A 24,634-nucleotide genomic window follows, 5' to 3' on the forward strand; every position below is an offset into this window, starting at 1 on the left:
CGGCTTATATTCAGGGCCAACTTTATTACGCCTTCTTTTCTCCATAAGGCCCGACAGCGGGGACTATTTTCAGTACAGCGGTACAGCGACACCCGGAGGTCATGTGCGGTCCGGCACCAGGACCACCTGTACTGGAAAAGAGAAGGTACAGCCAGAGGCAATGAAAGAAAATAAATTAAGCTCTGCAGACAGTGGAGAAAATTACTGAAGAAGGAAATGAGGGGTTTTGTAAAAGTAAAGGAGGATATGGATGCTGGAGAAAAAAAGAACCAAGACAAGGGGTGATGTTTAAATAGAAAAAAGGATGATGAAAGATGGAGTTTAAATAAAAAGGGAAAGATGATGTAACACTTACTGTGGAGCATAAGACTGCTCCGTTCCAGTTTTAGTATTAACTCTTCAGTTAATGTCCGACACCCTGAGAGTCCACAGGTGAGGCATGTTGGATAGGCATCATAGATGTCATACCAGGCTGCTGATAGTTAATATTATCAGTATTTGACTAGCTGACCACAGGTCAAATGCAGCTTGCCAGCAATGGTGTTTAAGCATCTAGAGGCCCATTTAAAGAGCTAATGTGGCATCCTACACCCGAAACATGGCTGAGAAAATCTAATCGATATCAGCTCATGTTTTGAGAGGGATGCAGTTACCTAAAATAGCCTTTTACAACTCTAGTGCCTAAAAGCACCAAAGTTTAATTATACAAGCTTTAAGGGGTGTCCATGTAGAAACACGCAAGCAGCAATGCGTGGGGGGGGAAAATACATTTTTTCGTTTTTACTCTGTCATATATGATGATGTGAAAGCTCTACTCTCTTTTGTGTAGCTGCTGTAGAAGCTTTTTTATTCCCTGCATCGTCCACAGCTATGGAAAAGCGTGTGCTACACCTCCTGCGTTGTATTACAGATAACTTGTCAACAAATACGCCCACTTAAAAACAAATGTTCTCACACTTTTGTCATATTTACATTTATTTTTCAATAAGCACTTGTCAAATGCACAAAAAGTACCTGACCTTTGATTATGTAAACAAACATCATGAAAGACAAATTAGTTAGTTTTTTTTTTTGTTCATTCTGATTATTTTAACAGCATTTACTAACTCTCCTAACCTTGATAAAAACATAAAAGAGCAGAAAGGAGAGGAGTGTGTCAGCGTCCTGTTAGAGCATCTTTACTTCATCCAAATATGGTTGGTTGACTGGAAGAATATATCTGTTTAGTGCTCCAGAACCTCGAAAATTTATCTCTGTCAATGAGTTTCTAAAGTGCAGTTGTGGAGAAGCACCACAAGGTGGAGCTTCCTTTGTTATCGTTGAGATTTGTACACAGACATTGCTAGTTGTTTGGTTGCCAGTGGTTACCAAAGCCCACACGGAACAGAAAGCTTCTTAACACTGTAAATAAACCCAAAGTGTTCTGAAGGGTCTGCTTGAGGTGAATTTTGAAACATGAAAGACTATTGTTTAATTTAACACAACAGCAGGGTTCGATTCAAATTTGAAAACTAAGGCCATAAATGTGACAGGTATCAATGGTTTTCATAAATCGAGTAAATATACAGTTTATATCTCAGAAATAGAATAAAAACAAAACAGGCACAACAGAGGTGATGAATTCAAAGTCAGCTTGAACACAAGGAATAAGGGGCTACACTCCTGGTCCCTCCGAGTCCCATCATGTCTTGCTGCCACTGGCTTGGTGAACATTTGTTACCACGGTGGCCACAGCTGAGAGAGGTGTGGAGTACACGGACGCCATGCTCTGCAGACCAGTTACCAGGCAGCGCCAGCTGAAGCGTAGTGCTTTCCCCACATTCTGCAACAGACCAGAGAAGAAGAACATTAGTGCTTTAATTTTGTTTTTTCTGTACCCACCACGGGTATTAAGGTCAATTACAACTAGATTAAAAACTATCTTGTAATATACAGGAACTGTCTCTAGCATTGGTCTTTGTCAGCTTGGGCAGTTTTTTTTTTTTTTTTTTTAGCCACAGCTTGCCGTTGTTGAAGTTGTATAATGAGTAATACTAGTTTATGGTCATTTCCTGTTTTGTTGTACTCGTTATGCTAATGCAGATGCATATTGTTCATCAGCAAACATGTGCAAAGACCACTATGAGGGTAAAAGTTGCACCTTTTTTTTTTTTTAAATGTGTTGCCTACTGAAGCAAAATTAGTAGTGCTGAACCAAATATGTAAACAAAGCAGCTATTTATTTCATATTTACCCAGCACAACAAAGGCTCATTTGTTGTGTTGGGTAAATACTAAAGGCGGTGGCTTTGTGACCTGTAGATTAGAATAGAGTTTATATATTTGGAATATGGATTTTACTGCAGGACTGACCAGCTACATGATGACATAACAGAAGTAGTGGCTGGAAATGTTTAGAAGGAGAGAAAGATACTGAGCGAGACAATTTGATGCAACATGTCGTTACATTTCAAGGAGGTGGATACCAGGTTAAGTTGCAAGGTTTATAGATTTAAGACAGGGGCAAAAATCCCCTTTATCTCTGCTATTGATAGAGAAGAACAGAACAGGCAAAAAAGGTTCGCGTCTGGTGAGAAAGGACAATGAACAAATGGGATTAAGAAAGGGAAGGGTGTGGAGCATAAGAACAGAAAGCTACTCTGTTCCAGTTTTAGTATCAACTCTTCAGTTATTACCAAACAACCTCAGCTCCGTAAACCATCATCATACTGAGTTGTTGTCTATTATTGTTTGACTGACAAACCACAGACCTACAGATTTATAAAAGAAGAACTTCATTTCAGCTGATGAGATATTTTCAAGTTATTTCTCTGCTTAACACTGGTAGTTCTCTTCCCATAGATGTCCATTACTTTATATTACAATGAAAAATTTGTCCCTAGTTTGTGAAAATGTTAAGGTTCAGAGGGTAAAACATTTTCCACAATATTTGAGATATATACATTTATAAATTTATCGAAATTGAAATTTTGTGGTTTTGCTGGGACGTCAACTTTCTGCTTTACTGTCTGCAAAATATAACAAACTTTCAGTTCAGTTCAATTCAATTTTATTCACATAGCGCCAAATCACAACCATTCTTGCCTGAAGGCACTTCATATTGTAAGGTAAACCCTAAAATAATACAGAGAAAAGCCCAACAATCAGATGACCCCCTATGAGCAAGCATGTGGCAACAGTGGGAAGGAAAAACTTTTTAATAGTAAGAAGCTTTAATTACACTGCTCATTGCAGCTTAACTAAGGGCTCACCTGACACAGCCCTAACTAAATGCTTTAGCAAAAAGTAACGTTTTAATCTAAATTATAAAAGTAGAGATAGTGTTTGTCTCCCAAATCCAAACTTAAAGATGGTTCCACAGAAGAGGGGCCGGAAAGCTGAAGGCTCTACTTTTAAATGCTCTACAAAGAACAATAAGCCTGCAGTCTGAGAGCAAAGTGCTCTATTTTGGTGATACCACGCTATGAGGTCATTAAGAGAAGATGGTGATTATTGAAGACCTTGTATGTGAGGAGCAGGATCTTGAACAGTAGTCTCAGTGCAGCATTTTGGATCTGTTGATAACTTCTCTGAGGTTTTGGGACATCCTGATAATAACGAATTACAGCTGTCTAGCCGAGAAGTAATAAATGCTTGAACTAGTTCTTTTATCACCAGGAGGCAACGTTTAACTTGTGAGATGTTTCCAGACATTAACAGTAACATTCTTTAATATTGGTGAAAAATGTCTTTTTAGCCTTACTCAAAGCCAGTGTAAAACACAGATAACCTCTGAGTTTGGTAATAAAGCGGAAGTGCCCTAAACCTGCATTCTGCATGGTAGCCACTAGGGGGTAACCACTGTAGTTGCAAAAAGATATAGAATAGAATGCCTTTATTGTCACTCTACAGATGTACAATGAGATACAGAGCATCTCCTACACAGTGCAAACATGTGGGAGAATAAAGGTGGTGAGATGCACAGTTTCTGCAGCTCTATATACATATGAACAGTATTTAGAAAAGAAAAAACATAAATAAAATGTATAAATATACAAATCTGGGAAAACAAAATAAAAAAGATAAATAAGTAAACAAATAGTGTTGTGTATTTACAGTGTAGGTTATTGCGTGTAAAATTAAGTATTGCACAGTGGTTATGGTAGTTGTGTAGTCTGTTTATAGAGGGAAGTCCTTGGGATGGGGGTGGTACTGTGTTGTCAGTGTGTGTGGGAGTTCAGGGTGATTATGGCTTTTGGGAAGAAACTATTTTTGAGTCTGTCTTTGAGTCTTTTGGTCCTTAAGAAATTCATATGCTCCTCGGCTCTGACCTCTATATCGTAAACACTTTCCTGCTGAGATAATGAACTAGGTCAATCCTTTCAGGTCCTATTTTGTCAATTTTGGTCATTCAAAGAATTTGAAAGGAGGATTTACCAGGATATGCTCACTGACTGTAATGTCATGAGTACAAAGTGGTAATAATGAAAGTACAGCCTGGCCCAACTTCAACTTCTTTAGATGGTTTTAGTAAATTTTGGAGAGTTTTAGACTCTTTTTAAATAAATAAAGAGGATGTGAAAATAATGAATCTAATGACTGCTTGTGGTCCTCTGCTTCAGTGTGGACTCAATAGTGTTATTTATCATTTCAACTCTTCATTCTGAGGCTGAATGAAGGTGTTTGTGATAGTAAAAGTTCTGTTTTACAACTTCCATGTTTGTCTGTTCTCAGAGGGATACAATCATCACAGCACATTATTTTGGGGGCCAAAGGCCAGAACTGTGTAGTGACGCTGAAAAGTCAATAATTAACTGCAGAGAGCTGAGACTAAACACCTTTGCACTGCAGGCAAACAACTCCATGTGTGGTTACTGCCTAAGCTACTTTGTATGATGTCATGTTTTATATAAACTCTTATATATCTTATAAATCTTAAATGTTAATCTTTAATTTTCTTTATTTTTATTTGTACCAGGCTTACTTTAATTCATTTATTCATTTTAAATTCAATTTATTTTGCGTATTCTTATGTACTTTATTTATATTGTACACAGTAGTGAGTAAATGTTTTGAGCCACCCTTCATTTTTTTTATATTTTACTAGGAAAATTGAAAATAGGTGCAGTAATTCATTGAAACATGTAAGTGCTCATGGAAACAGTATAAGAAGCAGAAATGGAGTTTGTACAATTCTAATGAGCTTCAAAGTCAATACTGGGGAGGCCAAACACTGTTAGTGTGTTTATCTCGGTCTCGGTCGTTGTGTCCTTGGGCAAGACACTTCACCCACCGCCTACTGGTGTTGGCCAGAAGGGCCGATGGCGCAATATGGCAGCCTCGCTTCTGTCAGTCTGCCCCAGGGCAGCTGTGGCTACAACTGCAGCTTGCCTCCACCAGTGTGTGAATGTGTGTGTGTGTGAATGGGTGGATGACTGGGTGTGTAAAGCGCTTTGGGATCCCTAGGCAGGACTAGTAAAAGCGCTATACAAATACAGGCCATTTACCGTTTACCATTTATCTATCCAGGTATGCTGTTACTGCATTGCCAGTGTGTTTGGGATCATGGTCATGTTGAAAAAAAAAGCTATTGCCAATCACATGCTTTCCAGATGGTACTGCATGGTGGATCAAAGTCTGATACTAATACTAGCTCAAGAGTTCATAATTCCATCAATTTCGACAAAACCACTCTGCCACCACTGTCTGAAATTCATTCCCATGACAGCATAATATAGCAGTCATTTTTAAACTTGGCATTTAATATAATACAATTTTAATTCTCTTTTAATCTGGTATTGAATAATATTTTTGTTCATTTCCTTATTTATATATTTATTTAAAGATACATATTTGTTTTTTTTCCTTTTCTTTTTTGTTTTGTTTGATAGAAGTGATTTAATGAAATTTCAATTACAGTAATACATGTTGTTAATTTTAAATATAGGTTACAAAACTGGTAAAGGTTTCATATAACTCATTTAACTACCTATATCTGGTGAGCTGTTTTTTAGTTCTGTATTTTATTAAGTTAGATCGTTTATTTACATCATAATGCATCATGTTTTTATTTCTATGTAAACTATATGAACTATATGTATTTTCTGAATGTAATTGAACTTGATTGTACTTATTAGTCTTTAACAGTCTGTTCTAAGCCATGATTTCATCAACATGCCACTGCTGTGTAGAGGGATCTTTCATACACAGGTCAAAGGTCATGACTTCTTACCTTTCTGTACTTCTTGCATGTATTTTTCCTTTTCTTTTTCCTCGCCTCTTTCTTCCTCTTCTTCTCCTCTGCAGTCTCCTCTCTCTCTTCATCATCCTCAATCAGAGGTTCATATTTATCTGGCAGGACGCTGAAATAAACCTCCTTGCTGGTTTTCTGCAACTTTCTCCCCACTGAAGAAGCGTCTTCCTCCTCCCTCTCCTGTGCTCCCATCCCTTCCTCTCTGTCGTCTGACTTTCTTCTCCTGCTTTCGGGCAGGGAGACCTTTGGAGCAAGGAGGAGTCAAACTTTATTAGTGGCCCCAAGCTCAGCGCAGACAGGAAACTCTGAGCTTTGACATAAAATCAGGATTAGAAGAAGAATGTGGAGGTTCCTCAGTTTTGAGGCTGAAGTTATCTGAAGTTTTGTGCACAGCAGCGGTTCCTCCCTGTTTGCTTATCTGCTGTTTGTTTTAGGTCAACAAAAAAAAAAAAACAGAACAAGAAAAACAGATGAAAGTGTAACATGGCTGAGAGGCAGATTTCTAAATGGGAAAATACTGGAAACACTCCTCTCCTTTGACTACGATGACCTGGATGACTGAGAACCTTCACAGACACACTGGAAACACTGACTTTTGTGAGTTTTATTTTAAGCAATTAAGTAAATAAATAAGAGGAAGGAAAAGGAAGAAAGCTCAAACAGCTGAGCGGACTTCAGTCGTTAGTTTGAAAAACACAAAACATTTCCACTTTATCTCAAAAGGAGATAAACTAAGTGCTCAAATTGAGTAGAAGAAAGTGCTTTATAGTAATCTCAGACAAAACAACTTTTATGGAATTGAAGTCTTAAAGGGAAAAAAAGGCAGATGTACTCAAACATTCATGAAGAACAAGCCCTCCTAGATACATGGACATCACTGTGCACTCTGAAAACCTTTAGCTTGGATCTAAAGAGCTTGGAAAGGAAAGCGTCTGGACTTCTTTACGTTTCTTGAAGACGTTTCACCTCTCATCCAAGAAGCTTCTTCAGTTCTAAGTGCAATTGGTGGAGAGTCCCAGATTTTAAGCCCTATGGGAGTGTCCACAAGAGGGTCATGGACCCCCTATAGATCCTCTACCTAAACACATGAGCCAAGGTGTGAAAGCAGGTTCTGGTCACAATCAGCCAAGGTTTCAGGTGAACCCATAGTGAAACCTAGTCCAACACTATCATTTATGTATTGAGATCTGGGACTCTCCACCGGTTGAGCTTAGAACTGAAGAAGCTTCTCGGATGAGAGGTGAAACATCTTCAAGAAAACTTAAAGAAGTCCAGACGCTTTTCTTTCCAAGCACCTTAGACTACGATGACTGAGTCCCTATACAAACTTTAGCTTGGATATTTCCTGCTTTAGTCTCGATGATAGACTGACCTGATGGAATATAACATGATGTATATTGTCAAATATCATAGCCATCGCACAATGTTACTGACATTGTGCGATGGCTGCACAACTGCACAACTGAAATACTCGGGTAATATTCATGTTAACTTTTACTGTCTTAATTTTACTTCGGGCTGTAAAGCTTCAGTTATTATAAGTTAACCAATTCAAAATTTTGAGTTAGTTTCTAATCCATGCCAGCAATAAGCTATAGTCCAAATGATGGCACAGAATTTGTTTTGTATTGTTTGTTATGGTACCATTGGTACACGCTATATGGATTCTTTTCTGTTCTTTTTGAGTTACCTGGCTGCCGCTCCAGTCCTTCCTTTTTTTGAGTAAAAGAGGAGGCTGAGGGTGGAGCTAGTTTAAATGCAGAGGCCAATTGAATGGACTTAACCATCTGTTGTGACCACGCAGGGGGGGGAATAGGGTCATTCTTGTATTATGGTTAGCTATTATCTCTGTAGTTTTCACCTTTGGTGTATACAATAGTTCATTCAATTGCTATATAACTGGAGCTGTCTCTCAGTTAGGCAGGTCAGTTTGCAGAGTTATGGTTTGTAAAGTGGTTTTTAAGTAGAAGTTCTTAAGTTGTCCTCTTCTATGGGTCCACTTGGTTCCTAAAATAGCTCATTTTTGTCATTCTGAATTTTTGTAATGATTTTGTCCTTTCTGCAGAATAATAAAATCCTTTTTTTTATGATTACACCTGTATATTCTTTTCTGCTTGGTCTGCTTACACTGTATGTTGTGTTTCATGACTGACCTATTTCTTGCATAGTGTATACTGAATGTGACATATTGTGGTTAATTAGGTGAGTAAGTCTGATAAAGGTGAGAACGTGAGTGTGAATGGTTCTTTCTCTCTCTCTCTCTGTTAGCCCTGCATCAGCGACCTGTCCAGGCCTCTTGCTCTGTGGTAGCTAGACTTAGGTCCTCAGTGACCCTGATAAGGATAAGCGGAAGAGAATGAATGAATGGAAGTTTGATATTTTTCTAATCAACTGCATATAATTATTGTTTGTTACATCTTGGATTAAACATCATGCATATCTTTCCTTCTATATGTTTCCAGGTTTGTAGAGATATCATCCTTTATTTACTTGTTCTTGTAAGTTTTCTTTTTGTCTTTCTAGGCACTAATTTTCACATTTATGACAACACAGTGTGTATTACTCAGATTTATTGACCTGTGTAAGACATGGTTCTGATTGGATATTACTGTCACTGGTTGTTGTCATGTGACCTGTCACACAATGCTTTGGCATGACATGCCATTTCACACAACTTTGTGGTAACAGCTTGTAAATATTTTGGTCTTATATATTATTATATATTAAACCTGCTACATAAAGAATGGGTTGTCCCACTATGGTGTGGAAGACCAGTCTACATGGAATTTATTGCTGGTCACAGGTCAAGTACGATTTTTTGGTTTTATTCTTTTGACCTGACTTGTTGCTCTTGACATGTCTTGATTTATATCTTCACCTGGGACTTGTAGGTTTCAACAAGGAACTTTTTAGCCTTGACTCAGTATTTGATTTTGGGCTGACTTGCATATAACTCTGACTAACCCTAACCTAACCTAACTGTTGGTTTTGATGCTACGTTTGCATTCATACATGCACCTTTGTCTAGTCTTGTGTAGAAAAATCTCAGGTCTGCAGTGAATGTGTGAAAACAGCTTTTGGGATAACCTCTGACACAATAGTGAGGGTAAAACCTCACCAATGTGTCTGACACCTTGTTACTCAGGCTTATTATCATCCACTTATTTTTAGCATGTTCCTCTGATGTTGAAAAAGAGGACATTGATGTGAAGAGCTGTACTCACACAGAAAGCCTGCGGCCCCATGTGTTTACTTTTCTGCTTTGTCTCTTTGTTGTTCCCTGGTGTGGTAATAAGTGGAGCTCTACTGAGCATCAGAGGCCCAGAGGCAGAAGACTGACAGGATTAAGGAAGAAAAACAATATCCCAACATGCCTGAGCTTAAGTCTGGAGGTGCTCTCAAGTAAGACTCTTGGCTTTTCTTAGTTTGTGGGTTTATTAACTGACAGTAATTTAAAACACACACACAAACACATTTACATTTAAAATACCATATTGTACAGTCAAAGGACATAACAGAAAAAAGAAAAGCTACAGTTTGCAGAACGGATTGTAAAGCTTTCAATTCGATTTCAATTCAATTCAATTTAATTTATACACCTCAAGGCGACTGTTGTTGTGTCCACCAGAACACCCAAGGTGAAAGGTTGTCCTGGTGGAGTTTTCCTTTTCAGCTCATTTAGTGATTTAGAGATGGTTTTTATCAAATTAGGAGCATGCCTTGTGATTTTGTGAACAAGTAAGCCAGACACAGTTTAGCTGTTTTGGTTCAAGCCTTGTGTTGGTAAGTAGTGTGTAGCTCCAGAGGGCGATGGTCCAACAGTTCATGAAGCAGCCTGAGATCTTGACGACCTTTGACCCTGCATAAATAAAAAGAGGAAGTTAGAAAAGAAGGTGATACTTGTTATCACCAAAATGAGTGTGTTAACACAATGCAACAGTCTTCCAAGGAGTTGATGTCCCAGCAAATTCACTGCAAGGTGAGACCATGTAATGCTCAGACAAAGTGCAAAACACCCAAGAGCTACATTTCAGATTCTACAGGCCTCGGTTAGCATGTTAAATGTTTAAGTTCATGATAGTTTAATTAGAAAAAGGCTGAACAAGTTTGGCTTGTTTGGAAGGGTTGCCAGGAGAAGGTGTCTTTTCTCTAAAAAGAACATGGTAGCAGAGCTTAGGTTATCAAAGTTGCAACTAAATAAACCACAAGACTCCTGGAGAAATGTCTTTTGGACATGCAAGAGCAAAGTGGAGACATTTGACAATAGTGATTTGACATGATGAACTGGACTTGTTTTGCATCCACAGAACCAGGTCATTCACAGCTGATGCTTGGCTGAAATTGGGTCATGCAGCAGGGCAGTGATCCCAAGCACAGCTTCAAATCTACAACAGAATGGCTGAAAAAGAAAAGATTCAAGATGTCGCAATGGTCTGAGTCGAAGTCTAGATCTGAATCTGATTTAAATGTTGTGGTGGGACCTTAAGAGAGCCGTGCGTAAACAAATGCCCACAAGCTTCGATAACTGCATGAAGCACCATTGTAAAAAGCTGCAGTCATGATTGTGTTTCTTGATAATGATGTAAGAAATTGTTAAAGTTATACAGAAAATGATTACTGCGAATTGCTGCAGCTAAAGATGGCTCTTAGAGGTACTGAATCTTCAGGTGTAGATAGTTTTTCATAGGACTGCATAGATTCCACTAGAGCACTCATTAGATTGGCATTATGATAAGAAAAAGACCCCCAGTCAGATCGTAACTCCATATCACATGACCAATTGCCCCACGCCAGTCTCACCACTTTTTAAATTAGAATTATATTTGTAGTTGTAGGAAATCCCCTTTACAAACATAAATTTTTATATTCAATAACCAGCTGATATTTATAAATCATCATGGTAAATAATCAAGCTACAATGAGGCAGACCTAGTAGAAGGCTGTATGGGGCATATTAATTATCTATCATGACTCTGACTAGTGGCCTGCCAACTTCAAATATCTGTAGCTGTAAAGTGTGCAGTCTTTCATCTCCAAAAACATCCTGTAGAAACTTCACACAGCTCAGGTGCTGCCTGTAGACTTGGATTCTGAACAAGATGTCACTGTGTGTGTTCAAAAGATCAGCCTCCTGAGTAACATGGAACAAAGTAAAGACACATTTACAGATTCATGAAACAGACTAAAACCACAGTGTACCTACAGGAAGCTGAAATGAATCAAACTGATGGAAATCTAAAACACGAAGCCGATGATAAAACTCTAAATGACACCAATGGAAACTTGCTGAGCTCTGACCACACTCACACGGTGGCTATTTGAAATGTCATGTCACAGTGTGTTCACAAACGTGACGGCTCTTGACAGGAAGTGGCTGTCCGGTGTGTGTTTTTGTGTGTGTTTTGTGCTGCAGTGTGTGTGTGGAGTGATAACAGGAATTTGGTTTCTGTGGTTTTTATTCGCACAGCCTTTAGTTTCATATCTGTTCACTGACCTGAAACTCTGAGGCGACTGACTCTACAGGAACTGCACCTGACATTTTACTGACTGATCACTAAGATTACAGAAAGGGCCTGGTTAAAGATTTAAGTAAACTTTGAAAGCCCAAATCTTTACAAAAGGACTCTTTTCCATACTTGATTATAAAAAAAAACCCACACACAAACAGAGAGAACTTTAGAGCAATTAAAAGACAGCATAGCTAACTCCAATAAAGTCCAGCTTAAAAGTCTAAATTAGTCCTAATTCTAGTCCCATGAAAACATCACAAATCCCTAATCAGGCTAAATACCAGTAAGTCCTGAGTCAATTCCCAAAGACACAAAAGATAAATTGGTATAAAATAAGTACTTGAATGAGGGTAGACGTCCTGCTACATTACTGTTTGATTTAGAGAAGTAAGGTTTAAAAGCTGAATTGTTAATTCTGAAAAACGGGTCAAACAAACTGCAGTCATCAATGTTAAAGCCCAATGTTTTAATCAACCCATTCATCCACCCTCATATCTTATTATGCCAACAACTGAACTGGTTCTTCTGTTTGAACTGATTTGTGTAATTCTGGAATATAAAGAATCACATTATCAGCATATAGCAATAGCTTAAGATGATCAGACTTGTTAATGTACTTATCTAACCAATAATATGTCTTGCTTTGCAGTTTATTTTACTAAGAGACCATCCAGAAGTGTCCCAGTTGTGATGAGTAAAGTAACATTCAAATAGATTTTAACACTTAGCGGATATCTGCGTATGTGTCTTGCTAGCATAAGCTAATAACGTATGACTTCACTTTCCTTAATGGGATCAAAGGGTTCACAATATGTTAAAGTTGGAATTTAAAAATTGGACTTTACAAACCAGTGGCAGACAGTCATTGGTTTGTCCATAAAGTTTAGGGGAATGAAAAGACTTCTGGGTCACAGCAGTCCATTTCAGTAACTCAGATATACTAAAAGGGCCACTACAGCTATGATAACCCTTCTGATTTAAATCATTAAAAAAAAAAAAAGACTTTTTGTTCCTTACATTTGTGTTGGGCAAAGAGACTGTCAGGCTAGTTGATGTCTTGGTGCTCAGACTCAGCTTCTTCTTCCAGAGATAATAAAACTCAACACACTCAGAGAGGGACTTTGTTTGAACCTGAGGATACAAACATCATGGAGATACATCATTACTTGTTACAGACAAACAGCAATTGTAATTTACAAAATTTGTCACTTTTGGTTCACCCACTGGTGGCACTGCAGAAAGACATTAACACTAGTTAGCAGGAACTCACAGTTTTCTGGATGCTACTGAAGTCTTTCTGATGGAGCTGCAGAGATTTCACCAGTGACCTTTTCTCTGCTGCACTCCAGCTCACACCTACAGTATAAATAGGGATATTAATTAAAATGTGCTGTGTTTTTTATATCTGTGAATTTCTGAGTCTGTGGTTAGATGGAACAACAGCTGACCTGTGTGGTGACGGTGGTTGTTGGGTTCAGGAGTCGATAGCAGCTTCTCTACCGTCAGCTGAAAGACATAATAAAGTGATGTCATTTTAGTCATGCCTGACATGGTAAGATTAAGTAGATTTTTATAGTCCCATTAATATTTTTGCTTTTTCAGATATACTTTTTTTAAATAGTTTTTTGGTTTGTGGATTTTGTCTTTTTGGTGTTATTTGAGTCTATTTGGGTCTTTTTTTGTGTGTTTGTTTTGTTTTGTTTTGTTTTACAGTAGCTGTTTGTGTCTTTAAGGTTGTTTTTGCCTCTTTTTGGTGTCCTTGTGGTGGATTTTGTCTGTTTTTTTGTCTCTTGTTTCTTGCCTCTTTGCAGTTGGATTATATGTCTTTGTTGTCACTTTTTTGTCTTAGTAACTGCTTTTTGTGGCTCTCTGATGTTTTTGTCTCTTTGTGGGGATTTTTTTTGTCATTTTGTAGGAGCTTTATGTATCTTGTGGTTGTTTTCTGTCTCGTGGTGTGGTTTTAATTATGTGTATGCGATCATGTTTGTGTCTTTGTGGTAGAATCTAGACTCTGGTGTCTTGTTGTATTTTGTGATTATTTCTATGACTTTGTTGACATTTTTGTGTATTTTTTATTTCTTTGTGGTCTTCTTGTTTCTTTGCAGGGTTTCCAATTACGTTGTTTCTTGTTCTTCCTGAGCATGTTTTATTTTCACCTTCATTGTGATGTTTTTTGAAGCTTTTAGGCTTTTGTTGTGTATCTGAGCATTTTGGTTCACCTGGTGCTGTAGAAAAAAAGGCCCATTCTGTAATCTATTCAGAATGTTGTATTTTTCATGTTAATATTCTAAACAATAATAACACATTTTTATGTAGCCCACACTGAAGAACCAAATAGTCAAAGAGATTTTACCAGAAAGTCTCCTTTGCACTCTGATAAGACTTGGAGAGTGTACTCTGCGCTGGCTCCACCCCCTGGGACCACGCTGGATCGAGCCATCATAAGCAGAGTTTCCACTGTTTGAAAAGTGGTTCCATTTCTAAGATTAGTTCCAAGATCATCTAAAAACAACAGCAAGATTTCTGTGCATTCTATGTGTTTGTGTACCTCTGTGCTGATTGACGGGACGCTCTAGATCATCCCATGGAGTCCACTGTAGCAGTGCATTGTGGGAGTCAGAGTGGGCATATTTTTGGTCTTGAAGCGGTGGGATCTCAGCTTGGAAGCCCCGCCCTAAATTGATCTGCCTGTGATACAGTACCAGGTTACCAGACGATCAGTAGATAGAACAATAACAAAGATCTTTTGGTAAGAAGCAAACATTACGTACGGCTTAACGATTCCTGATGTTAGTGTTCCAGGAGGAAGAAAGGCAGTCTCTTTGGCACCAAGGTCCCTGGCTCCATCTGCCAGTCAGATGCTAACTTTAGCATTGTGTCATGACAATCATCCAATCATACTGCTCATTGTTTGTTTTTTCATCGACTCAGGATGAGCGCGATGCTTTTGTTTTTATCGTAACTGTTGAGTGTTTGGAGGCTGAAATGGGCTAAAATTAGATGGTTATAGATTTCAGGTGCTCGTCAATGCGATTTTATGACTTACTGTGGAGCTGAACAGTCTGCACTCTCTGCTGCCTCCTGGTGGTAAGGGAGCAGTACAACCCTGGCCCCGCCCTCTGAGGACACAGCATGGGTGGAGGGGTGTAGTGACGGGTGCCTTTGTTAGGTGCAGAAGCAACTCTTTTTTCACCATCTTTAATGCCTTTGGCAGCATCTTCCTCATCTTGCGGGCGCATCAGGCTGCGGAAGAGTGCAGTGCTTCCAGTAGCTGGAGGGAGGCGGCTGCTTCTTGTCTGACCACCCCTACTTGCCTTTGACACACTTCGTGATTTCACTGGGACAGATACAGGCAGCACCATGGTGAATGGGCGCTGAACCGATGGGGCAGAGTCCTAAACAAATGTAACAAAGAAATTAATAAATAATCCATCCATCCATAAATATTAAAGACTTACTTTGTATTGTTTTGCATGAAGAGCCCACTAGGGGCAGCCTAGATGACAATGTATAGATGGCAGTGTGGGGACCTGACTCTCTTGTCCCGATAAAATAAATAATTAGATTTCAGAATTATGACTTGGTTAACTTGTTGGTATCTTTTCTATATATGATTTATAGATTTGATTTGTTTCATTTATTTTTTTTAGATGTTACTGAGGACCTTTTTCAAGCATGTAGATGATCTGAATCCACTGTGTGAACGCATGTGACCATTTAATGCTGGCAGGCTCCTGAAGTCACGCTTACACACCATACACAGCAGCCTGTGACACACATATTGGAATCATTGACATTAAAATGTATAAATAAAGATTTAAAACTATAAACATGCTTATTATTGATAGGGATTGGGGTTACCTGGTGTCAAGACTCTCAGCGGTATGCTCTTTTTGCATCTAAAAATTAACAGAAGAAAAATAAAACAACAGAATAAAGGTATGGTGACATTATTATTTATTTCTTGATTGTTTCTAGTTTTAAACACCTACTTTTTTAAAATTAACTTTATATTTTTTTATATAGTTGGTGTCTGTTACTTGACTGTTTTACCCATATTAGTTACAGAGATTTATTTACCTACTGTCTTCAGCAAATTGATATTTACTGTACATACTTCCATATTTACTATAATCTTTAATATAAATTAAATTAGCATAACAACATACCCAGTTCCAGTCTGCATGACTATCATCTCCTCCTTTCCCTCCTTTCCCTCCTCCACACTCCTCTGTCCAGTTCAGCCCAGTAGAGAGGCTCATAGACTGGGCAGCATTCCTGACATGCTGGCCCCGTCTTGGTGTGGACAAGCTGGTCTCAGACGTGCCAGCAGTGTGAAGTAGGCCTGTCAGGTTCTGCATCTGCTCTGTTTGGCTTGAGAGGAGGCGCTGGTGGTACTGACTTGGATCAGAGGTCTGATCACTGTTTATCTGGGTGTGAAAACCTGTTCTTTCCGTCCTGGGGTGCATTTGAGGACTGGGGCTGGAGACTGCTGGGGTTTGGGGGTAATGAGGACTTGGACCAGGAGTTGTGGGGCTACAGAAAGGCTGCGGAGCATTCAGGTAGCCATCCTGGAAAAACTGGGTGCTGGAGAAGTCTTCAGCCGGGTTGAGCTCTGTGGCACTCCACCCTCCCACAGAGAGCCTGTGGGGAGATGGATCAGCTTGATGGGCTCCTGCAGATATGGAGTCCAATGCGGCACACTGAAGTTGGGAAACGGTTGGCTCCAGGTGCCTCCAGCTGTCCTCACCTGGATTAGACGTGTCACTATGTGTGCACACACCACTGAAAAGAAGCGTTTGAGCATCGTAAGATCTATGTGTGTTCTCCAAGGAATCTTCATGTTGAGGTAAACCAGAACTGAACTGGTTCTGGTTCTGAAAATCCAGATGAGCTGAGGTTTGGTTCTGTTTTAGATCAGAAATAGAGAGAGGTTATTGATCAATCTGTGTTCAGGATGAGAGAAAATAGTTCCGTTTCTGTTTTCTTACCTGGTAGGAGAAACTGTTGCCATTAAGAAGGCAGGAAAGTTCAGAGTTGGATTCGCATTTGGCCCAGTTTGAATGATCCAAGTCTGGATCGGGATTCTGGCAGAAGAAGTTGTGCTGAGATGAGGAGAAGAGGTGAGGGGAGGATATCTGTGGCTGCAGTTCAGGATAAAGGGCGTGCTGAGTTGGGGAGAGGAGGTGAGGGGAGGTTATCAGTGGCTGTTGTTCAGGATGAGGGGATGTCACCTGAGCATGGGGTATAAGGTGGGGAGAGGTGACAGGAGGATAAGCAAACTGAGGGGAGGTCAGCTGGGGAGGAGGGAGGTGAGGGGATGGAGTCTGAGGGGAGTTTATCTGAGGCTGATGGAAGAAAGGGGAAGAGGATCCCTGCTGCTGGGGGAAGAGGTGAGGGGACGTAACCTGAAGATGAGGAAATCAATAAATGAGTAAATTGATGAGTAGAAGTTAGTAAGATGATTTTTTTAACAGTAATAATTATTATCTAAATAAGGAAAGAAAAAATAAAAATGATGACCTTGGCGTGTGGAGGATTTCCATGGTTCCTGAATGAGTGGGGGGAGGAGAGGGAAGGTGGGGTCTGGGAGGGGTGGTAGGTGATAGGAGGGGTAGATGATGAAGAATATGTCCAACAGTCAGACATGATGTCATGCGCATGCACACTTGTTTGACCTGAATGTGTGTGTGTTTCTGTGCATGATTGTGGTCAGTAGATGGTGCTTTATCTGGATGGCATCTTCATGAGAATCTGCAGTGATGCAATTGAAGCCTGGTTAGTGACACTCTGGGTTCTGTGCAGAGAATGAATGCAGATGTGTTCTTAGAAAAGATAAGGAAGAGGAAAATTTGCTTACTGTTTTGTGGAAAATCTCAAAAAACTCTATTAGCAAACTCTTTTGATGTCTATTTTTCTGTGAGTGTGTGTGGTCTTATTTTGAGAATATATAATAGAGGTTAAAAAAAAAGATTTAATTCATTTCTTTTGCTTTTTTTACATCTAGATTGTTGTTTATTAGTCACAATATCAATTGAAAACCTTTACTGTTACAGTAGATCTGAATCTGTCTTGATAGGGGTTGTCTGCTGAGTTTGAAATGCAGCTATACTAATGTTCAAAAGTTTTTGGTCAGAATGAAATGTTTCTGTCATTGAAATAAATTTTGAAGTCAAATAACATTAAGTTGAAGTGATAATGAATGATTAATGAGAGTTTGTGTAGGCACACAGACATACTAAAAACCAGATGTGGGGCAACATCTGGTTAGCCTTTATTTAACTGTAAAACAGTCACTGAAAACTGGGCAGTGTTTAGTTTAGTTCAAATTTAGACAAAGATTGATGTGTTTTTGGAGCCCTAATATAGCCTTGAATGTATGATTCCATCCCACAAAGCAAAAACATCAGGAGCAACAACTCAACAACTTTTAAACGTGAGAAGGCATTTCCTCTTTACACTAAAAAGATATCAAGAAAAGAGAAAGGTCTGCCCTTCCATCCATCTTCTTCTTAGTAATAAAGCCTTTCCACACAGTCCAATGCAGTCCTACTGTATTGCAGGTGGTCCTGGCTTACAGTTCCTGATAACTGGCTGACATGGAAGGAAGGAAGTTTATTTCTGATAAATTCTATTTTAAGTAAAGCACTCTTTGCCATATACCTAGAGCCAGTTTCTGGTATATGGGGTCTCATCCGGGATATTCAAACCAGTTGGTAAGGTTAGAGCTTTTGAACTTGCCAGTGGTCAACTTAGCTTGCATTTGCTGAAGCCTAAACTCATTTTAATTGTTTTTCTTGAGCGCCAAGATTGTGAGGAGTTTCACACAAGATGTTGTTGTCTTTGGATGATGACTTAAACTTGTTTTGTACCTTTGATGTTAGAACACAACATTAGTTCTCTATTTGTTTGTTTGTTTGTTTCTCTATTAGTTTGGATAAGCAATGCTAAGACCTTGCAAGATTAAAGTGGTTGAACTCTATAGGACCCATCAGGATAGTTTTTTACTTTAGCAGAGCAGAAAACATGGCTAGTTGAATCATTGGCTAAGTGCCCACCACAAGTATCCATGTAGGGGTTGAGATTTGTTGTGCCTTCACCTTTGCAACTTGTAGACTGTGGCTTATTTGTGTTACTTTACACCACTAACCCACGCAAGCAGACAAATCTTTTAACATTGTAACACCTCCACAAATTCCAACAAGAAAGTCCCCAGTTCATCAACAGATTCAAAGCCCTTGTAGCTGCAAGACATCATTTTCTAAGAGTCTTTACAACAACCTGAAAATGCCCACATAATATGACCACCTTGAGTGAAATTTGGTTCAAATCAGATGTACTAAACACAGCCCAATTTCCAATTACTTTTGGGCTGCACAAATGCTACCTAAATTTGGCACTGAAAACATCATCAGTAGAGGTCCAGTGCTTGGTGGGTATGTACACCCATTTAGATACTCCATGAACTCATTCATCTCTCCCAGAATGGATCTAATAATTTTTTCTGGGTGATATTCTGAGGACCTCAGAAAAAAATGTGACAACTTTGTTTTCCAGCACAAGCCTGATTTTATAGACGTGTATGAAAAATTAGTCTACAGCTCACTTGGTCTCTGAGCTTAGTGAACACTTTTCCAATGAGTTTATATGTCAGTCTTACTTTCAAGTCCACTCCATCAAGTCTTCTTTTCAGTATAATCAAACTTTAAGCTTACTTTGGAAATTATGGTCCAATTAGAATTGCATGTTTCAAGTGAAAATCCTTATTTCTAACTTCTTTGTTGTTATGGTATAGGGCACGTGTTGAGCATTTTAGCTGTTGCCGTCATCAGGTCACACTATAGCTTCCTAATTTTAACAAATATAGCTCTTGTTAAGAAATGCTGCCTCTTCAATGGCTGAAACCCTGTACGAAAAGAAAGTTAGCAGTCAGAAATAACTGTGTTTAAGCACTGTTAGTGTGCGTAGAAAGGCTCTGCTGACCTATACTGTGCAATGGAAGATTCAACTAAACTCAAAGTAGACCTGTCATTACTAAGTAGACCACACGGTGCCTATATGACTAAGTGTGAATGTGTGATAACACTTCTAAGAATTCACACCCAGAGATGATTAAAATTCATCCTTTCTTAAAGTGACACCTCCAAGTTTTACATGAAGGTCAACACCAACATTGTATTTCATTCTTTTTCTTCTGTTTTCACATCTGGATTTTAGTTTTTTTTTTAATGTTTTTTTTTTCAGAAAAGATAATGAAGCCTTTTAAAACATGTACATTTTTATATAGAGACAGAGAGTTTCCACCTTAACTGTAAACCTATGCATCATTTAGAGCGAAAACGTCTATGCTGAAAAGGTTAATGTGACTGATGCACAACAGTAAATATTACAAACGAACAAACGGAAAGTAAAAATCAAGAAGAATGACAGCAAACATTTTGTTTGAAATGCAAAAATGAGCGCTCACCTGAAACATCATCCACTCAGACTGACTGACTCTGACCGTGTGTGTGTGTATGTGTGTGTCAGGATGTGGTCACACTCTCTTCCTCTCTTTGGTCGATTCTTCATACTCTGCGCTTCTTCCTCATGATTACGAGTTTAGAGGCCCGAGGAGACCAACGCGTTCAAAGAAGGAAATGTAAGACACAAAAACTATCAAATGAGAATCTTAAAGAGCGCAAAATATGTGAATAAATGAAGATTTTTCAATCTTAATGCTGACTGAATCGATGTGGTTAACAACTTTATTCTATTACAACAAAGTGGGTAAAATAATTTTATAATCTCAGCAGATGTTGCTGCAGATGTTCGAAACACTTTGTTTTTTGGCGGCTTTGTTGACCATGTTGGTGCTTCCTGAAACGTCTGAGTCCAGATTAAAGAAAGACAGTAAAACTGCACAGATTATTCTAATCTGAAGTTTACTTTGAGAATAATCAAGCACTCAGAACATTTATATTTATATTTTTGCATATGCAATTTTTGTTAATAATGGCATTTAAAAAAAAATATACACGTATATATAGTTCTGTGTTATAAAACAAGACCTCAGTTGTCTGTATTCTACTATCTACGTCTGTGTTAATTAGAGTTAAAGCACATAAAGTACATTTTAATTCGGGAAAATGAAGATAATAAATAAACAGAATACTAAACTTTCGGTGGAACTGTTGTCAGCTATGTTGCAGTGCAGCACGGCCGCTTTCTCAGTGAAGGACTGAGTTCAAGTCAAGTCTCAGGAAAGGCGGAAATACATAAATCTGAACGCTTTGTATTTCCAAAATAAAAGCAGTTATTCAGCTTCTTTCTGTCAGCAATTTTTAAGTGATAGAACATCACGTATAAACACATTTATAAAAGTTTTTTTTTTTAAAGAAATTAGATTTAGATTTCGTAACTATATTAGTTTCCTTGCTACCCTTTTGACAGTTTGTGGCAAGGCTTTTTTTTTTCGCAGTAGGATGCGAAGTCCTTTGTCTTAGTTTTTTGTTACGTGATAAAAGTCAGTCAGATCAAAACTTTCATTTCATAAATGCATTAGTTACATTCAAGTTAGTATTTTCTCTTAATAAAATGTTAAACAGACATAAGTGGAATTTGTGTTCAATTCATGTCTAAACCTGTTAGACCTAATTTTGCTTAATATCTGAGTGTTCCTTAGTTTTACTCTGCGTTTTGTTCTCATTTAGTCGACTAAGAAATTAGTTGCCAGGAACTTCCCTAATATTAAATTATGGAGGACATGCAAATTCATAACCAGTTAAATGAATTATTTTGTGATTGTGTTTTTTTCCTCGTTGTCACAGATATTTAAATTTGTAATTATTGTTTTAAGTTATATATTTATTTATTCAGTTATTTATTTACTATTATTATATATCAATTATGTATTTTTAATTAGTTTTTGTTATGATTATTCATATTGTTTGTTGTTTATTTCGTTGTTCTTGTTGTTTAAGGATAAAACCAAATATATACTGTGACAATAAAATAAGGTGTATAAAAATCTGTGTAAGGCTTTGCGTAGTTTTACTTTGAAAGTTCGAAGCGGAAGTTGGTTGCAGTTCGTGTCCGTACCAGGAGCTCATCTCCGGTCCGGGTCTGCGGAGACCAGCATCCGCTTTCAATCCCGGTAAGCACGGTCTGTGAGTGGCTGTTTGTGCACGTGAAATGACTTACAGCTGCAGCTCGCGTTTTAAAAACAGCGCGAGGAGTTAGTGGTAAGCTAACAGCTACAGGACGTTCGGAGAAGCAGGGGTCTGTGTCGTCAGACGTTACGTTGTACGTCGTGAACGTGGTGCAGTTTAAAAAACAATGATACAAAGTGTCTGTTTATGTTGCTGCTTCTGGTCCTTTATGGTTTTTGTCATTAAAATAACTTTGTTTCCAAATTTAAAAGGAAATGTCTCAAAGTTATTAAAGAAAAAGGTTTAAGAGCTCAATTTCTGCCAAATGACAAGGTTCAAACAGTTAATCAATTACCAGAAATATATTTCATATTCCTTTTCTGAGTAAAATATAAAAAATATTGAGATATTAGTGAAATGTTACAGATGATAGCTATTTTAAGCTAAGTGAGTTTTCCATCAGTTTTTTTATTTTTTGTCCTTCCACCTGAAACGTTGACAATAATATCTATGATGGAAAAAGTGCACACACAAAAAGACAAATTCATTTCCTGTTGCTTTTATTTTGACATTTTAGATGTTCCTGACCTCCTGACATGAAGTGATGTCAGAAAGCACAATGATGTCACAGATCAAAAGGACGTTTTCTCTTTTAAACCAGCGAGCCTGCTCCAGATCCAGCTCCAGCTTCTTCACAGACTCTGACAGTGCAGGATTGGTCCTCCAGTCTCACTCCACCGATGTGTACCAGAATCTGGCTCTGGAGGACTGGATTGACGCCAACGTAGAACTGCAGGGGCGTGGCATCTTGCTGCTATGGAGGAATCGGCCCGCCGTTGTCATCGGGCGCCACCAGAACCCTTGGACCGAGTGCAACCTGCCGGTCATGAGGAGAGCGGGCATCCCTCTGGCTCGCAGGCGGAGCGGCGGTGGGACGGTCTTCCATGACCTGGGCAACCTCAACCTGACCTTTTTCACTTCCAAGAAGGCGTACGATCGGCAGAGGAACCTGAAGGTGGTCACAGACACACTGAGGCGCCTCCGGCCCGGACTGGACGTCCAGGCCACCGACAGGTTTGACATCTTACTAAACGGACGATACAAGATCTCAGGTACGAGGCTAGAGGGAGTGAATCAAAGCACAAGAAAGCAAAAAAGGGAAGAAGATTAATTAATTACAGTAGAAATAAAAGACATACAGACTAATTAATGATAAATGATTTTGAAACCCCTGGTCTACTGTAATCAACACTTCATTGGCAGCACCCAATGGTGGTGGTTATTACAGTGTAGAGAGCTGGAGGGTCTAAAGTCTTCATGTTTGCCTGATGAGCAATAAATAAAGATTATTTATTCCTTCATATTTTTTTATATCTGTTTTTAAATGTTGTTTTAATATATTTTTCTTTATCTGCTCTCAGACTATTAAACACACCGACTCTGCAGCTGGATTAATAAAAACTAAAAGTAGATGTTTCCATGTTTCTGATTGGTCACATGCTGCTAGCTCTTCCTCTTTCATAGCAAATTCAGAATCCAGAATTGTTACTGTGTTTGTTACTGTTCATGTTTGTTGCCTATTCTCTGTTTATTTTTGTGTAGCTTTGATGTTTACATTCATGTTTCTGATTTTTATTTTTTTTTATTTGTTATTTTGTTTACTTTCAGGCACCGCATCCAGACTGAGCAGGAAGTCGTCGTACCATCACTGCACACTGCTTCACTCTGCCGATCGCTCCGCCCTCTCCTCTGTGCTCCGCCCTTCCTGCCCCGGCATCCAAAGCAATGCCACTCCCAGCGTCCCCTCGCCTGTTGCCAACCTCCTAGACCATGCCCCCTCCCTGCAATGGGAGGAGCTCCTGGGTGCTCTGGTGCAGCAGTATAACACAGGTACGGTCTTCCTGCACCCCAAAGGATACGCTCTGTCTGTATTCAAACGTTTCTGCTTTATTTATTTTTGTCTTGTTTCAGAGTTTGGCCTGCACTCTGCGTTGACCGTCATAGACCCAACTAACGAGTCCATGTTTCCTGGTGTCGGTGAGATGGAGATGGAGCTGCGGAGCTGGGACTGGACATTTGGGAAGACGCCTAAGTTCACCATGGAGACGCAGCTGGAGCTGACGAATGAGCAGCCGCCCGCTCGCTGCTCTGCTCGCTTGCAAATGGAGGTGAAGAACGGGCAAATCGAGAGCTGCCACTTGGACGTCCCTGTGGAGTGGGTCCCCGTGCGGCTAAGCAGCGAGCTAAGCAGTGTGCTGATTGGAGAGAGGTTCTGTCCACATCGAGCCGCCGCTGCCTTCAGCGCACTGCTACGCTCAGAGAGCGGGGCAACGCACACACGACTGCACCGCCTGTGTGATGCCATGCTCACTGTGATGGGCTGAGACGAGGCAAATATGAAACACAAGTGAGAGGCTGCAGGCCACATTACAGCCGGTTAAAACCTTAGAAATGGAGGAGATGTCTGTATGTCTGATGGGCAGATCATCTGAGCCAAAAAACTAATCAATTAATAAAGGAAATGATCGTCACAGCTGAGAGGTTTTCCTGGAACAGACATTTACGGACATCTGAGTTTTCATTTTTTACCCTCTTGAGTGAACAGAGCTGCTTTTTCACTTCATTTGAAATGCTTGAAAGGAGCTGCTGTAATTTAGTCACAGCTGTGAAAACTGTTCATGAAAATTCACACAGGTTATTATTTTCTATATTTTATTTGGTAAAATACAAAAACAACTACAACAAAAATACAAAAACTCATAT

The 24,634-nt window shown here is 39.1% G+C and overlaps 3 protein-coding genes across 8 annotated transcripts; 1 reads left to right on the forward strand and 2 right to left on the reverse strand.

The window, feature by feature from the left end:
* The first annotated feature begins 83 nt into the window (after positions 1 to 83).
* lipt1 (lipoyltransferase 1) lies at positions 84 to 24,430 on the forward strand. 4 transcript variants are annotated; one of them, XM_026157543.1, is made up of 5 exons: positions 84 to 145; positions 9,528 to 9,633; positions 22,449 to 22,983; positions 23,540 to 23,761; positions 23,843 to 24,430. In XM_026157543.1, exons 3-5 carry the CDS (start codon positions 22,476 to 22,478, stop codon positions 24,253 to 24,255), a joined length of 1,143 nt encoding a protein of 380 aa, XP_026013328.1. In that variant the 5' UTR covers positions 84 to 145; positions 9,528 to 9,633; positions 22,449 to 22,475; the 3' UTR covers positions 24,256 to 24,430. The 4 variants fall into 4 exon arrangements, with proteins under 4 accessions (XP_026013328.1, XP_026013327.1, XP_026013330.1 ...); XM_026157542.1 differs by lacking the exons at positions 84 to 145; positions 9,528 to 9,633 and adding an exon at positions 21,793 to 21,876; XM_026157545.1 differs by lacking the exons at positions 84 to 145; positions 9,528 to 9,633 and adding an exon at positions 21,883 to 21,964.
* LOC113015555 (uncharacterized protein C1orf115) lies at positions 972 to 7,991 on the reverse strand. The gene is made up of 3 exons (XM_026157565.1): positions 7,922 to 7,991; positions 6,211 to 6,474; positions 972 to 1,822 (listed from the first exon to the last, which is right to left on the reverse strand). Exons 2-3 carry the CDS (start codon positions 6,421 to 6,423, stop codon positions 1,682 to 1,684), a joined length of 354 nt encoding a protein of 117 aa, XP_026013350.1. The 5' UTR covers positions 6,424 to 6,474; positions 7,922 to 7,991; the 3' UTR covers positions 972 to 1,681.
* On the reverse strand, positions 9,648 to 20,415 carry LOC113015519 (transcriptional-regulating factor 1-like). 3 transcript variants are annotated; one of them, XM_026157510.1, is made up of 14 exons: positions 20,209 to 20,415; positions 17,265 to 17,495; positions 16,733 to 17,149; positions 15,911 to 16,648; positions 15,603 to 15,640; positions 15,406 to 15,508; positions 14,788 to 15,136; positions 14,513 to 14,588; positions 14,290 to 14,429; positions 14,095 to 14,198; positions 13,190 to 13,247; positions 13,012 to 13,097; positions 12,759 to 12,872; positions 9,648 to 10,090 (listed from the first exon to the last, which is right to left on the reverse strand). In XM_026157510.1, exons 2-14 carry the CDS (start codon positions 17,388 to 17,390, stop codon positions 10,055 to 10,057), a joined length of 2,385 nt encoding a protein of 794 aa, XP_026013295.1. In that variant the 5' UTR covers positions 17,391 to 17,495; positions 20,209 to 20,415; the 3' UTR covers positions 9,648 to 10,054. The 3 variants fall into 3 exon arrangements, with proteins under 3 accessions (XP_026013295.1, XP_026013296.1, XP_026013297.1); XM_026157511.1 differs by having other exon boundaries at positions 17,265 to 17,538; XM_026157512.1 differs by lacking the exon at positions 20,209 to 20,415 and having other exon boundaries at positions 17,265 to 17,664.
* Positions 24,431 to 24,634: the final 204 nt, after the last annotated feature.

Source organism: Astatotilapia calliptera, chromosome 23 (genome assembly GCF_900246225.1).
Source record: "Astatotilapia calliptera chromosome 23, fAstCal1.2, whole genome shotgun sequence".
NCBI lineage: Eukaryota > Metazoa > Chordata > Actinopteri > Cichliformes > Cichlidae > Astatotilapia > Astatotilapia calliptera.